Raw genomic sequence first — 15,434 nt, forward strand, 5'->3', positions numbered from 1 at the left:
GCTGGCAAGTTTTTTTCATCCATGCATCCAAATGGAGATGATGACCCCTAGAGCTATTATGGAAGAGTGCAGTCTTATTATTATTTAATTATTTATGCATTTCTTTTTTTGTTCCTTTAATTATTTTCTACCCTCTTTTTTACTTTTGTTATTATATATTTTTTTATAATTTAAGTTATCTTTCCTATCCAATCGTGGCTTGTATGTTAGAAGTATTGAGTTTAGATTACAATGCCTTAATGTTTGTAAATTAATTTTCTTCAATAAAATAAAAAAAAAACATAGAACCACTTCAAATTAAAGGTGTAATTTCTTCCGACTGTGTCCCACACTATCGACGTGTTAAAGCAGAAAAACATCCCTTCAACACAGTCATTATCATCAATAATTTTATACTTGTTAACATTTTCTCAGATTTTGCACTGTTCTATAGAAATATTATATTTGGCTGCTATGATTACACTGACAAAGACAGTAAAGCATTCTTTCTTATTAATCTAATTTTAATTCTCGATAAGTTCCACATTCACAAGTGTAAATTTACCAAAAAAAAGCCTAATTTGTTTGTATTTATGAAAGAAATAGATCTTTATCTGTCAACAATTTCTTCCTCACAAAACAAAAAAAGCAATGAAAACAATGAATGTATGCAATATCTTTAAAGTTTTTAAGTGAAATTATTGTCATACTCTCGTGTGGTCTTTTTTTTATTATTATTTATTTATTTTTATTTTTTTATTGTGTTTATTTTATTATTTTATGTTGGTTTTGTTTCATTTCTGTTGTCCTTTAAATGTTTGGCACAGCTCTTTGTTTATGTTTTCACTATGTTTCTTTTGTATGTAAATGCTTTTTAATGTTTTCTTCTGTTATTATGTATACTGTCATTTTGAAATAAAAAAAAATAAAAAAATTAGAAATAAGAAACACAGTTATTATTTTTAATTAATGTTTGCTTGAAACATGAAAATAAAGTTTAATGGGAATAAAAAGTGCTGTCTCTTTATGATGACGTGTGTTTCCGGCGACAGAAGGAGGGCGGTTTGAAAGCAAAGAGGTAACTTCTGTCAACATGCTGGAAATGAACCAAACTACTTCACTAAACCGAAGTTAACCTTCACCGTCAGTAAGATGCCGTATCTGCAAACTACGTTAGCCGACCTGGAACCAAGTGTTGGTGTATTATTGCCGTTTTCTCTGGACTTTTAACTGAACTAAACTCAGTAACGTGACGCTACCTAGCAGCTAGCTGCTAGCTGCTGCTGGGATCAGATCCAGACCCAGCTGCCTGTTTCTTCTGTTATCTTTAACTCTTCTTGACCCAGTGCTCCACAAAACAACCCCAGTAGCCTACTACAGCCTGTCAACATGGCGAGTGTGCATGAGAGTCTGTATTTCAACCCCATGATGACGAACGGAGTGGTGCATGCTAACGTGTTTGGTATCAAAGACTGGGTCACTCCGTATAAGATCTCTGTTCTGGCTCTGCTGTACGACATGACTGCGTCCAAGATCACCCTGCCAGAGAGAAGACGACTCAACAAACTCATCCTGCCCTTGCAGCAGGTTGGTGTTATTCATTTATTCATTGTTTTGCACAGTGCTGTGTGTTAAAGCAGGCGGTTCATGGTTGTATCTTGCATCTGGCAGGAGGTTAAGGTCCATCAGGACCAAAACCTCACACCTCACACTCCCCATGGCAGTGGGGCTCTCCAACAGCATCTCCACCCCCCTGTCACTGTCTCTCCCTCACACACACACACACACACACACACCAGTCCTATAATACCTAGGTGTCCACCTGGACAGTAAATTAAACTGGAAAAAGAACACTGAGGTTGTATTGAAGAAGGCCAGTCGAGACTCTTCTTGAGAAAACTTAGATCTTTTAATGTCAGCAAGACCCTTCTTCATGTTTTCTATCAAGGTGCTAGTGTTCTGTTATATGCTGTGCTCTGCTGGGGGGGCAGCATCACTGTGGATGATAAAAACAGGATCAATAAGTTGATCAGAAAGGCTGGCTCAGTAATTGGTCTTGCAACAGACTCACTTAAAACAGTTCTGCATTTTGAAGGCCATCCATTACATGGTGTTTTTAATGGACTCAGAAGCTCATTCAGTGAGCGACTAGTGATGCCTCAGTGTTCTAGTGATGCCTCAGTGTTCTAGTGATGCCTCAGTGTTCTAGTGATGTTCTGGTGATGCCTCAGTGTTCTAGTGATGTTCTAGTGATGCCTCAGTGTTCTAGTGATGTTCTAGTGATGCCTCAGTGTTCTAGTGATGTTCTGGTGATGCCTCAGTGTTCTAGTGATGTTCTAGTGATGCCTCAGTGTTCTAGTGATGTTCTGGTGATGCCTCAGTGTTCTAGTGATGTTCTGGTGATGCCTCAGTGTTCTAGTGATGTTCTGGTGATGCCTCAGTGTTCTAGTGATGTTCTAGTGATGCCTCAGTGTTCTAGTGATGTTCTAGTGATGTTCTAGTGATGCCTCAGTGTTCTAGTGATGCCTCAGTGTTCTAGTGATGTTCTAGTGATGCCTCAGTGTTCTAGTGATGTTCTAGTGATGCCTCAGTGTTCTAGTGATGTTCTGGTGATGCCTCAGTGTTCTAGTGATGTTCTAGTGATGCCTCAGTGTTCTAGTGATGTTCTGGTGATGCCTCAGTGTTCTAGTGATGTTCTGGTGATGCCTCAGTGTTCTAGTGATGTTCTAGTGATGCCTCAGTGTTCTAGTGATGTTCTAGTGATGTTCTAGTGATGCCTCAGTGTTCTAGTGATGCCTCAGTGTTCTAGTGATGTTCTAGTGATGTTCTAGTGATGCCTCAGTGTTCTAGTGATGCCTCAGTGTTCTAGTGATGTTCTAGTGATGCCTCAGTGTTCTAGTGATGTTCTAGTGATGTTCTAGTGATGCCTCAGTGTTCTAGTGATGCCTCAGTGTTCTACTGAACGATTCAGGAGGTCTTTTGTTCCAGCAGCGGTCTGATTTTTTTAATGAACATTCTTAGATATGGCCTAGATCCATGGTACCGCTCAGCTGTTGATTATGTCTCAAAGGGCTTATGATGTTATTTATTTATTGGTGTATTGTAAATACTGTGTTTTTGTTGTTTGTTTGTTTGTTTGTTTGTTTGTTTATTGTTTGACTTGGTGGCACTCTCAATACTACCCTCCTACTGTATCCCTCTCTCTCCCTCTCTGGTGCCTGATTGTATGCACACTGGCAATATTTGCACGATCTGTTTATATCATGCTTATTTTTGTTTATAGCTTATATTGTATATTGGTAGAATTTAAATTTGTTATTCTTATTTTATTCTAACGTTTTTATCTATTCTTTTGTTATTATACTGCTTATTTGCACCAACAAAACCAAAGCAAATTCCTAGTGTATACCTCTTACACCTGGCAATAAACACGATTCTGATTCTGATTCTGTTTCATGTGGGGTAATCAGGGTCCAGACCTGACTCTTGGCCAATTCCTGAAGACTGTGGAGGAGTGTTGCCCTCAGACTGCATATGCTGTCAAACTCAGGTATACTGCTTCAGTCTGAGACACTGTGACTTTATTTAATTACTCAGTTGCATGTGACATTGGGGCTCTGCATTAGGGTTACTACTACTAAAAAAATATGCTCAAATCATAACATGGCAAACTCAAGCCCAAGAGGCAACAACCGCTGTCAGTGTGTCAGTGTGCTGACTTGACTATGATTTGTCCCAAACTGCATGTGATTATCATAAAGTGGGCATTTCTGTAAAGGGGAGACTCGTGGGTACCCATAAAACCTATTTTCATTCCCATATCTTGAGGTCAGAGGTCAAGAGACCCTTTTGAAAATGGCCATTACAGTTTTTCCTCGCCAAACTTTAGTGTAAATTTGTAGCCTTACTTCGCCTCCGTTGTGACAAACTGGTATGACATGGTTGGTACCAATGGATTCGGTTAGGTTTTCTAGGTTCATATGATGCCAGTATCATCACTCTATGTTTAAAACTGAGCCCGCTACAACCCAAAAATCGCAAGTTGCTTTAATGCGTTAAAGCAATTAGTGGCGTTAAAACAAATTTGCGTTAACGCGTTATTGTCGTGTTAACTTTGACAAATGTCTAGTTTCTGAGGCCATTGCTTTTTCCTTCAAAGGCTGCATGAAATGGCAGACGGAGAGCTGAAAGACATGGAGTACTTCTTTTCCACTCTTCCCACTCCATTCACTGCTTTTGATTCTGAGGCGTATAAAACCAGTGTTGTAGGTGAGTAGTTCACATGATTTGACAGCTCTTAAAGTCAGATTGGAAGTCCTGAAATGTCTGTGTTATTCTCATTACTTGCATTAAGCTATGTCTCACCTTTCTTTTTAGGGCTTTTTATGAGACACATGCTTCTGGCCTACAACAAGCTGTCTTTTAGTCAGGTCTACAAGCTGTACAAGTCCCTGCAGCACTACTACCACAGTCACTACGCCAAGCCCACCGATGGGCAGGTGGGTTTGCCGGCGCTGGTCGCTGACGACTCCGACATGGACCTCACCAGCACCGAGGACACCGTAGGGGACAGAATAGACCGAGAGGAGTTGGACACCCCGCTGCATGAGTCAGAGCTTCGGTCAGTGATGCTGCTCTTGGATAAAATCATTTGATTTGATGTCACGTATGTTACTTTAAAGGGACAAGCCCAAGTGTTTCAACCTCACCTTGAAAGTTTTGACATTATTTTCTGATTGACTACACTTACTATTTAGTGAAATTTTATTCGCTGCGTGTATGTCAAAAGTCTAAACTGTTAAGCCCCTTCAGGATGGTAATTGGCAAGACTTTTGTTTTGATGTTATTGCGACCAAGACGATACTTAACAGCAGATTCTCATGGCTCTGCTCTAGAAATGACAATACTCCAAGCAGAGGTCCCCTGTCACAAAAACAAGCAGAGTACTTTCTTGCAAGACAGGTGAGTGTTTAAATCAATAAGACTGAAATTAACTGAACTGTATTAATGCCATTTTGTTCAAACCAGCAGATTTGACACAATATGTTAAAAAGGAACCATCCACATCCTGTGTCAAACCTAGCTGTGCTTTTGCAGCGCTTATGGGCTTTTACAGTTCTTGAAAACCTCTTTCCGCAGGCATATCTTCTGAAGAACGACGAGAACAAAGCTCTAAAGCCCGCTGCACTGCAGGAAGAGCTCAACAACATGCTGAAGTTTAACCCTGATTTTGCTGAGGCGGTGAGTTCCATCTACTTCACTTTCCATACTATACTATAGGGGTAGGAAAAAAATCGATTCACCTATGTATCCTGATTTTTATTTTTTTATTTTTACGAATTTGAAGTACATTTTTTAATGCCAGAATCGATGTATTCGCTTCATTTGAGTCTATACAGAGGTAGAAGGAAGTTACGGCTTTTATTGTTGTAGTCTGAGTAATGTGACGTCATATCCGTTCCATATCCGTCACTAAAACAAACCGGAGTGGCCGCAGCAAGCCGAAACAGGAAAAGCAGAAAACGGTGTAGGGTCAACATGGATACGACCTGCACTCTCACATTTTAAATCCAAAGCAGTAAACACTACACATACAGTAAAGTATGGAAACACTTTGGGTTTCCCACATTGCAGGAAAAGCAGAGCTAGACATGATGGCTAAAGCTGCATGCTAACTCTGTCATGGACAGGAAGCGTTATCGTATTGCGGTCAGGCCAGCCGCCACTTTCATCTCCGTGGTCAAATCGGCCGACGCTACAACTAGAGGACCCATATACTGACATTTATGTTAAATGCATTCAAACGCCCCCGATGGAGCTGACCATGGATGTATAAAGAGAAGGGAGCTGACGGGAGAGCTAGAGACAGACTTGGCGAAGTCATACGTCTGGTTTTCAAAATAAGGTGTTAACAAAGGGAACTGTATATACAACATACATATATGGAAATAAGATTAATTGGATTATAATAATCAGAAGTATAAAACATAACATGTCCCTAATGAATTAAAAAGAAAATGCCACTAATTTGTGAGAGAAATGTCTATATTCTTTGATTTTTGGGTTGCTGGAAAACATTAATAAATAATGCCTGGCAATGACTGATATATATATATTTGACTTCAGGATATCTCTGACTACATACATGCTGAAAATCAAACATTTTTACTGTATCAATTCATATATTATCCAAAGTAAAAGTCCCTAGTCAACTTTCCCATGGTCTAGTGTTAAAAAAGTTATCAAAATTGCAATAAATCCTAATATCGAATCACAATACTTGTAAAATCGCAATGCTTAAATATCGCAATACATATCGAATCGGCACCCAAATATCGTAATAGTATCGAATCGGGAGATAGGTGTATCGTCCCAGCCCTGTTATATTAACAAGTCTACCAGAGGGGGGGAATATCATCTTCATCAGCTCTGTGATTTGTACTCTCTCCTCAGCATTATCTAAACTACCTGAACAGCATGAGAGTCCAGGACATCTTCCTCTCCGCTCACAGTCTCTTACATTACTTTGACCGCCTCATCTTGTCTGGAAATGAGGGAAAGAGCAACGGGGATGAGGGCTACGGCCGAAGTCTCCGCTACGCTGCTCTCAACCTGGCGAGCCTGCACTGTCGCTTCGGCCACTAGTGAGTACAAGAACTGGTGGACAAGTTCCTAGAAAAAGAGTATCTGAATAAAACACCTTTTTTTCTTTTCCCTCAGTCAGCAGGCTGATCTGGCTGTAAAGGAGGCTATCCGCATTGCCCAGGAGTCCAATGATCATGTGTGCTTGCAGCACTGTCTGGTAAAATACTTTTTTTCTACTATTATTTTATGTCACGTCACTGTTGTACAACGATTGATGGTTCATCATGTCTGAATTTGATACGAGTGTGCCTTAGTCTATGTCTCTTTCTGTCCCACGTCAGAGTTGGCTGTACACGCTGGAACAGATGAAGGGATCTGACAGCACTGTGTTAACTGAGGATTCAGTGAAAATGGCTGCCCATTTCTGCCTGCCGGTGAGTGCCACATGAGCTCTTAAAGCTTCAGTAGGCAGAAAGTTTTTGGCATCAAAACTAGACTTCTGCACCTCCTCATGGCTCTGTTCTCAGGCTTTAAAAAATCTAGCCTGTGACGGGAGACTATGATCAATCACAGGTCATTTCAGAGAGAGAGCGTACCTATTGGCTGTACTCCGGCTGGTAGGCACTGCTTGGTATTTCTTCAACAGATCCCGACTTGGCTGCCGTGTCACAAACTTTCTCATTTTACAACTGAACAGTACACTACAAGATGTTTCTGAAAACATTTGAGGAGAGAAATAGGCATTACAGTAACAGAATATTGATTCATATTTGATCAGCGCTGCCTAGTTTGACCGTTTGATCGGAGTTCACGAGTGATTGACAGCTGCTCAGAGAAGGCAGACTCTAGCTCGACTCTGACTGGTTGTTTTCCTCCGGTCTGTGAAATCTTGCAGGTGCCATTAGGAGCACTGGAGGACACAGAGGCACATGATTTTTTTTTTAGATTAGGTGTCTCATGCACTACTGTCAGGATATAGTGACCGTTTTATAAAAATTACTTTTTTTTTAATCATACTTGCTCCATTTTGGCTCTTTGCATTTGGAGTTTTGCACATTGAAACTCTGTTGTGAAAACTGAGCCAAAGCAATCATGACATACTGTAACAGAGATGTTCTTCATGTAATTATACAGTACGTACAGCTGTTACACGGCAGGCATTAGATAAACTTCTTAGTTGCAATTTAGCACCTCTTGTGGTCTGAACTGTTTTTCTTTAAGTCATTATTCCTTCATAAAATAACATACAGGAATACATACAAAGCTTAAAATAAAAAGATTACAAATTAAAACACAGCTTTCCACACATACATAAAAAACAGCATATAATGCATGGTTATACATGGCTAAACCTGATCTTTGCATATATTCTCTTATCCATCCTCCCTGCTGTAGTACTTGGCATCTCTGGGCATTCAGTCTTTGGTCCAGCAGGGGGCGACACAGGGCAAGACAGCTCACAAGCTGATGGATGCGCTGAAGGACACGGACATCCTGCACTGGAAGCACAGTCTGTCGGAGCTGATCGAGATCAGCCTGGCTCAGACTACGTCCATATGGAGGATGTACGGCAAGAGGTCAGGCTCTTCAGCACGCCACCCTGACACACAGTTGTCAGTTGTGGTCACTGTTACTGACTGCACGCTAGCACACAACCTTCTCCTCACTCACATTAAATCATCTCTGTGAAACACAGTTGAAATGCCTCTTGTTGTCATGCATGGATTAACATTTCGGGCATCTGATGTAAAAGACAAACTTATAAAATCCGCATGTTTAACTGTAAAAATACACGACTCAGAAGTGTCTGCATGACCAGCACATTTCCTCCAAGTCCTTTAATGTGCCCCGTGTCTCGTGCAGCACCATGGCTCTGCAGCAGGCCCAGCTGCTTCTCAACATGAGCAGTCTGGAGCCGGTCAACTTCGGGGTCCAGCAGAACAACACCGAGGCGTTCGCCGTGGCTCTTTGCCACCTGGCCGAGCTGCACGCTGAGCAGGTAACACATTTGATTTGATCTCGTCTGTTTGCTTTCTGCCCCAGCTGCTGCATATCCATTAACTCAGTTGACCCAGCGTTGCGGGGAAGTTCAACATGCATGTTGTTTGCTTCTGTTGCAGGGCCTGTACTGCTCCGTTACAGATATTCTCCAGCATCTGAAAGAACAGTTTCCTCCTCACTCACAGCATGCAAAGGTGCGTTCTCTCAACCATACTGTATTATTCAGTGCTGCCCTACAAAGGCAGAGAGCAGTTACTGCAGAAAGAGTGAAGTTGAGAATTTTTTCAAGCTGGCTGGCAAACTGTAAGCGATAAAACAGTTGTGATGCCTTTATTTGATGCCTTTTTCGGCTAATTTTTAACCCCCAGAAAATCATCGTCATAGAACTTTCATGGTAACTGATGATGTTACCTTTTAAATGGTGTTCACTGAAAGTTTGTTTACACACAATGGTTCATAGGGATTGAATATATTTCTGTTTTGCTAGGTGTTTGGCTGTCTGTTTACTAGGGCTGTCATCGACCAAAGAAATTCTTAGTCGATACGATTTTGTCGACTAATAGATTAGTTAATTTAATTGACAGATCTGTAAAACGGAGTTCCTCCTCAAAGAATCACACAAAAGCACCACTTTAAAGGGGCTGGATGTAAGAATCAGAAATTGCTTGTTAGCAGTGACACCTGTGGCCGTTAAATCAACGACAATCAATTTGCAATTTGTTTTGTAGTTGCTGCTATTTCACATCAATGATTCTATTGCAAAATATTTTTGTAAAGTAAAACAGATGTCAAAATATCAGATTTCGGTCTTTATTCAATTTTGACCAAAAGGGGAGGACTTGATATGATGTAGCATAATCCATGATAGGAAATGCACAACAAATACTTGTTTTTTGTTTCCCTAAATCTCCAATTTAGCTCTGGATGCTGTGTGATCTGAAAATCCAGTTTGAGCGACATATGAACCAAGGGAAATACCATTTGGCAGAGCCACTAGTCACAGCGATCTCTGCCTTAAACAAAACAGATGGTCTCTACAGGTAACGCCAAGGCACTTCTAACCTTAACAATGGCTGTCTCACACGTGTGTAACCTGTGTCGGAGCTGTAACGCTGTGTTTGCTGACAGGAAAGCTCAAGTTCTGAAGGCTCTCAACCGGAGCACTGAGGCGTACAGCGTCTTACAGCGGCTGCAGGTGCACTGTGAGAAGACTAAATGCACGGAGGTGGTCATCAGGTAGATAGACACGGATGTTTCCTGGAGTGTAGAGGAGAGTGACCTCAACTAAACTTCTGAACGTCTACCTTCTTTTTTTATTTGTGGAATTGAATGAACCAACTATTTTTGGGGTACATAAATATTTAATGTATATCAGTCTGAGCAACATTTTTTCTCGTCTACATCACTTCCTGTGTATGTCTCATACAGAGTTATGCTTTCCACCGCTGAGCTCCACTGGGAGTCGTCTGGCTTCTCCACAGCTCTTCCTCTCCTCCTGCAGGCCTTGTCTCTGGCTAGACAGCACCACCTCCAGTCCCTGGCCTCGGAGACCATCCTTCACCTGGCCTTCACTCAGGTCAGCCACAACACTGTTACAGCTCCCACATATGCAAATTACCAAAGCCTTTTTGTAGGGCTGTCCAAGTTAATGCATTATAGCATTAACGTAAATTTATTTTAACACCAATAATATCTTTAATGAATTAATGCAACTTGTGATTTTTAGGTTCAGTTTTAAAGCTAGAGTGAGGATACTGACATATGAAACTAGAATCCATTGGTACCAACCATGTTATACTAGCTTGTCACGAAGGATGCTAAATAACGCTCCAAACTTACGCTGCATTTTGGCCAATTTCAAAGGGGTCCCTTGACCTCTGACCTCAAGATATGTGAATGAAAATGGATCTATGGGTACCCACGAGTCTCCTCTTTACAGACATGCTCACTTTATGATAATCACATGCAGTTTTGGGGCAAGTCATAGTCAAGTCAGCACACTGACACACTGACAGCTGTTGTTGCCTGTTGGGCCTGAGTTTGCCATGATATGATTTGAGCATATTTATTATGCTAAATGCAGTACCTGTGAGGGTTTCTGGACAATATCTGTCATTGTTTTGTGTTGTTAATAAATTTATACACACATATGCATAAAGCAGCATATTTGCCCACTCCCATGTTGACAAGAGTATTAAATACTTGACAAATCTCCCTTAAAGGTACATTTTGAACAGATAAAAAATGGCCAATGAATTTGTGATTAATCACGATTCACTATGGACAATCATGTGATTAATTGCAATGAAATATTTTAATCGATTGCCAACCCTACTGTTTTTTTTTTTGCAGTATGGCTGGTGTATAAGCAAAATAAAAGCAGTGCCTTGTTTCTTTTTTTTTCTTCTCCTCTCTGCAGCTGATGTTGGGGGTTCCTGAGCACGCTCTGAGTGTTCTGCATGAAGCCATTGAGCCCGTTCTAGCCCACGGATCGGTCATGGACAAGGGCCGAGCCCTGCTGCTGACGGCCCGCTGTCAGATGGCGGTGGCTGGGTTCAGGCCAAACAGACAAGGGCAAGCAGGTAACAGCCTCACCTCCCCCGCCAAACACTGATCCCTATCTCACAGTGTCGCGTCGCTGCACAGCCTCTATTCACACACTGCTGCTCATTGTCTCCCCTGCAGATTTGCATTTGGCTGTTTTGGCCGTCGACACGTTAAATGAGGCAGCGGCCTATTTCTCCAAGCTGAACTGTAAGGAGCGGCTGCGGGACGTCCACTACCTGCAGGCTCAGCTGCACCGTTCTCTGGGACAGACCTCGCAGTGCAACAGAAGTGCCATGCTCTTCCGGCTGCTGGACCAGGAGCTGCAATCACCAGCGCCGCCGGTCTCCATGCGACTGTAACTTCTCCCTGTCCAACAACAAACCGGAGTCATTTTGGCTACTGAAAAAGGTCACAACACCTCCTCTATCTGCTGAGCAGAGACACTGCTGCTCACCACTAGATGGTGGCAACGATATGTCCTGCTCTGTCAGCACTAAAACATTTGTTAATATTTAAGCAATTTGGAAACTCTGCTGCACGCAATGCCTGGATAAAAATGAAAGAGGACGATGTCAGTAGACATAAACAAGGTTGAGTAACCGGTTAGACCAAGAATAAATTAGTTGTCTCTTCACTTGTGGTCGGATACAGATTTAATTGAGGGCCAACATATTTCTAATGCTTCAACCACAGCAACAGTCCAGGCTTGTCAGACAGACAGAACACACCTTCCAACGGCACAATGGAAACATTGAAAGTTTATCAGGAGCTGTCACGGCCGCGCCAATTTAACCGCCGCTTTTTGACAAATGAGGGCAATATCACAGTTAGCAAGATGAATGTGTTTTGGTGGCCCCGGATGATTCATATTTCGCCAGAAGAATACAGATGAAGCTGGAATCTGGAGGAGGAAATCGTGATCACATTTCTAATGTAATAGACCCCACGGCGATGACATAACACCAGATACTGCGTCTGTGTTCCATTTCCGTCTGACACGATTTGTGAGAACGATTCTTGGCTTACAGCATTACATTTAGGTGTCCTGACGGGCCTGTAATCCATTACTCGCTGCACTTCTTTTGAGAAAATAAACAACTTGTTTCATTTTATCTCAGTTAATCCGGAATAATTGTGTGTCTGCAGCGGGAACATTTCTGTGGTAGAGTTTAGTTATAGTTTCAGTAGTATTTAACCCTCGGAGACCCACAATAGACCCGCTTTTGTCTTTTTTAGGGGGGTACAGGTGGTCTTTAGGGGGAGCTGGCAGGTCAACAATAGATTTCACATAGAAGTGGTGTACTTCATCTAAAAGACGGCAATCTGAAGATTAATTTGAGATGCAGCTCAGCACTGTGTGTCAAATTGTTCAAGTCATAAATCACAAATAAACAATAATTAAAATAAATTGTAAAAGCGTATAAGGATTTAGAACATTATGATCGATTAGTATATGATGACCATTCCCATGCTCTATTATGTCTCATAAGTTGTTGCATCAATTTTTGTGTTGATACCATTTGTTACACAGATTTGGTGCTAAATTTAACCATTTGTTACCACTCAAGAATCGATAAAAAATGATCAATAATCCCCCCAGAATACCACATTAAGACACCAAGACGCTTGTCTGTAAAGGGGAGACTCGTGGGTACCCATAGAACCCATTTTCATTCACATATCTTGAGATCAGAGGGCAAGGGACCCCTTTGATTACGGCATGCCAGTTTTTCCTCGCCAAAAGTTTAACATTTACTTAGCCTCCTTCCGTACCTAGTATGACGTGGTTGGTACCAGTGGATTTTTTTATGATTTCTAGTCTCATATGATATCTGTGCCTTCTCTAGCTCTAAAACTGAACCTGCTACGACCTCTGAAAGACAGTAAAGTCAGTCGGGATCGCCCGTGGGTTTCAGGGGGTTAAAGTTGTCCTTATCTCTCTTGCACAAGCATCTCTAAGGTGTGGTGTCTGATTGGAGCCCTGGAGGACCTGGTGACAGGACATTCCTCTCTCTCCATCTCATTTACCATCTGTTCAGGCCCCCTCAAAGTTCCTGTTGAATGAGCTAAAGTGTCATGTTTGGCTTCATGTCATTTACTGCATAAACAGATAGATTACAGTGGTGCGTAGTAAACGCAGGCCTGTTTGCTATGTAAATATCATGCAGGAGTCATGTGATACACCCTGAGGTCTTTTCACTGTTGCTTGTTGTGATGTGGCCTCAGGCACAGGGGCCATATGCTACCTTTATTTACATGATTTGCCTACTACAACTAACAGTGTGTAAAGTATGTGGGCCTGTTCACAGGGTCCGTTTAGCAAGCTCTTCAGTACACACTATAAAAGGAGTGTGTGTTCCCTTAGTGCAGAGTTGAGCATACGCTGTTCTCTTTATGCTTTTACCCAGAGAGTCTTTATGTTGCCGGGATAATTTGCTGATTCAAACCACTAATTGTTACCCATCAGTTTGCAGCAGAGAGCTTTCTATTTGCTTTTAATGCAGCAGAGCAATTTACATGAGTTGAGAAATTTCCACCATCTATAAGATATTTAATTTCTTTCAAACCTGAACAGATGAAAAAGCAGCTAAAAATGTTTTTTTAAAGCATTTCTGAGTTGTTTTTTTTACTCAAAGGCAACTGGTGCTTGGTTTTCCATTTTTTCACCGAGCACACATGAGTGGAGATATTTACTGAATACTGATTGAAACTCACTGGACAGTGAAAGTAAAACGGGGTCAGCCTCTTCAGGGGTCCTGCGCACGTTTTGTTTACCTCCTTTGACCGTAATTGAACCTTTTTAGTCCTAAAAAATCTTTGTTCATTACCTCCGCCAAGGAGGTTATGTTTTCGGTTGGGTTTGTTTGTTTGTCAGCAGCGGTACAGAAAAACTACAGGCCCGATTTTCGTGAAACTTGGTGGAAGGGTGTAGCATGGGCCAAGGAAGAACCCATTAAATCAGTGGCATTTTCTGTATGTTTCATATTATATTCAATGCATAACAATAACAGTACAGAACAACTGATAAAATGTACAATTATCCCAAATAGTGAACGCAGTAACTGCAGGAAGTTTGTGTATAACGAGCGATTTGGATGAGTTTTCTGTTATTTATAGGAACTTTTAATACAATTATGTCTGTATTATGTATTTTTTAAATTCTTTAAAAAACATACATACTTAATAGGCTTATTTTTGGACAAAATTCTGTGTTTTCTCCTCCCTGACACTTGGCCATTTTTCTATTAGCTCCTTGGTTGTTTTAACTGCGTACTTTTCTAATGCGGGACGAGGCTGTTTGGCAGAGACGGACGGCTCTGTAAATACAGCTGTAAAGTGTTCACCGTGTCCTTATCCTGTTTATATCTTAAATAATAATCCAAACTTTCAAAATAATTTAGTTTAGTTTTCTTCACAGAAGTGAATGAAATGCTGATATAAAGGCCGACGGTGCGCTCTCCGAGTGCCCTTGTAGCTGTGTACGTTTTAGTGCTATACCCTATGACATCACAAGTTTGAGACTTACTTCACTGGTTTCTGGCTTTGAGAGAGAGCAGCTCATGTTCACAAATATTGATTGAACTTTCCTCAGCCATGAAAATAACATTGGAATTCTTAATTTAGGTGGTTTTCCCCTTGAAATGTGTTTACCACAATATATGCGGTTCAGCATAAACACCGAAGTACAAAATCTGACTGGCCACAAACTAGAAGAAAAGACAGCATAGATTGATTTCACGCCTAATATTCCAGTTACAGAAACAGCACAGAAATACCCAGAGGGTCCGTGTGGTAAAATATAACCTCTGTGTTCAAAATGTTTAATAACAAGCATGGCAACAAACATGGCATAAGAACAATGCATGTTTTAGAAAAATATATCTGCAAATGTATTTTTCAGAATACACTATACATTCACTTAACCTCTACTCGATATTAAACATTTACAATTCAAATCACTATAGAGTCACGGTAGAAAACAACACGGTCGGTTTCCTCTAAATAAGGTTCGTTTCAGGATCGACTTACACCAGGAGGAAGGTTTCGGTAGACATTTTGGTAAAACAGGCAAACAACCTGAGGTGTCCTTATTGTTATTTGGTATAGGTCTAGTTTTAATTGATGGTTTTTCACCAGTTTGACATGATAACAACCCCCTCTCAGACAAATTGTCCAATTATTCACAATAGCTTTTTCCTTAGACAATAAATAAATGAAAGTACTACGTGGACAACCTACAACCACTCAGATTCTTTCCTAAAAATGCATAGTGATGTAACCTAAGAACATTTCTTATTATTTACCCAATTCTTGGTACTTAC

The 15,434-nt window shown here is 41.0% G+C and overlaps 1 protein-coding gene across 1 annotated transcript; it reads left to right on the forward strand.

The window, feature by feature from the left end:
* Positions 1 to 977: 977 nt before the first annotated feature.
* anapc5 (anaphase promoting complex subunit 5) lies at positions 978 to 12,224 on the forward strand. Its single transcript, XM_037778877.1, has 17 exons — positions 978 to 1,566; positions 3,450 to 3,529; positions 4,139 to 4,248; positions 4,357 to 4,600; positions 4,875 to 4,941; positions 5,119 to 5,220; positions 6,433 to 6,623; positions 6,700 to 6,781; positions 6,906 to 6,998; positions 7,960 to 8,141; positions 8,428 to 8,563; positions 8,685 to 8,759; positions 9,484 to 9,605; positions 9,694 to 9,801; positions 9,994 to 10,141; positions 10,985 to 11,147; positions 11,251 to 12,224. The coding sequence occupies exons 1-17, from the start codon at positions 1,369 to 1,371 to the stop codon at positions 11,469 to 11,471; spliced, it is 2,322 nt and encodes a 773-aa protein (XP_037634805.1). The 5' UTR covers positions 978 to 1,368; the 3' UTR covers positions 11,472 to 12,224.
* The last annotated feature ends 3,210 nt before the right edge of the window (positions 12,225 to 15,434 follow it).

The sequence above is a fragment of the Sebastes umbrosus genome, chromosome 8 (assembly GCF_015220745.1).
Source record: "Sebastes umbrosus isolate fSebUmb1 chromosome 8, fSebUmb1.pri, whole genome shotgun sequence".
Taxonomy (NCBI): domain Eukaryota; kingdom Metazoa; phylum Chordata; class Actinopteri; order Perciformes; family Sebastidae; genus Sebastes; species Sebastes umbrosus.

Excerpts from the sequence above, each read along its gene's own strand:
- anapc5 (XM_037778877.1), top strand. The coding sequence starts at position 1,369 with ATGGCGAGTGTGCATGAGAGTCTGTATTTCAACCCCATGATGACGAAC. Across the intron at positions 8,142-8,427 it reads TGGAGGATGTACGGCAAGAG|CACCATGGCTCTGCAGCAGG; the intron begins GTCAGGCTCTTC and ends TGTCTCGTGCAG. Across the intron at positions 10,142-10,984 it reads TTCACCTGGCCTTCACTCAG|CTGATGTTGGGGGTTCCTGA; the intron begins GTCAGCCACAAC and ends TCCTCTCTGCAG.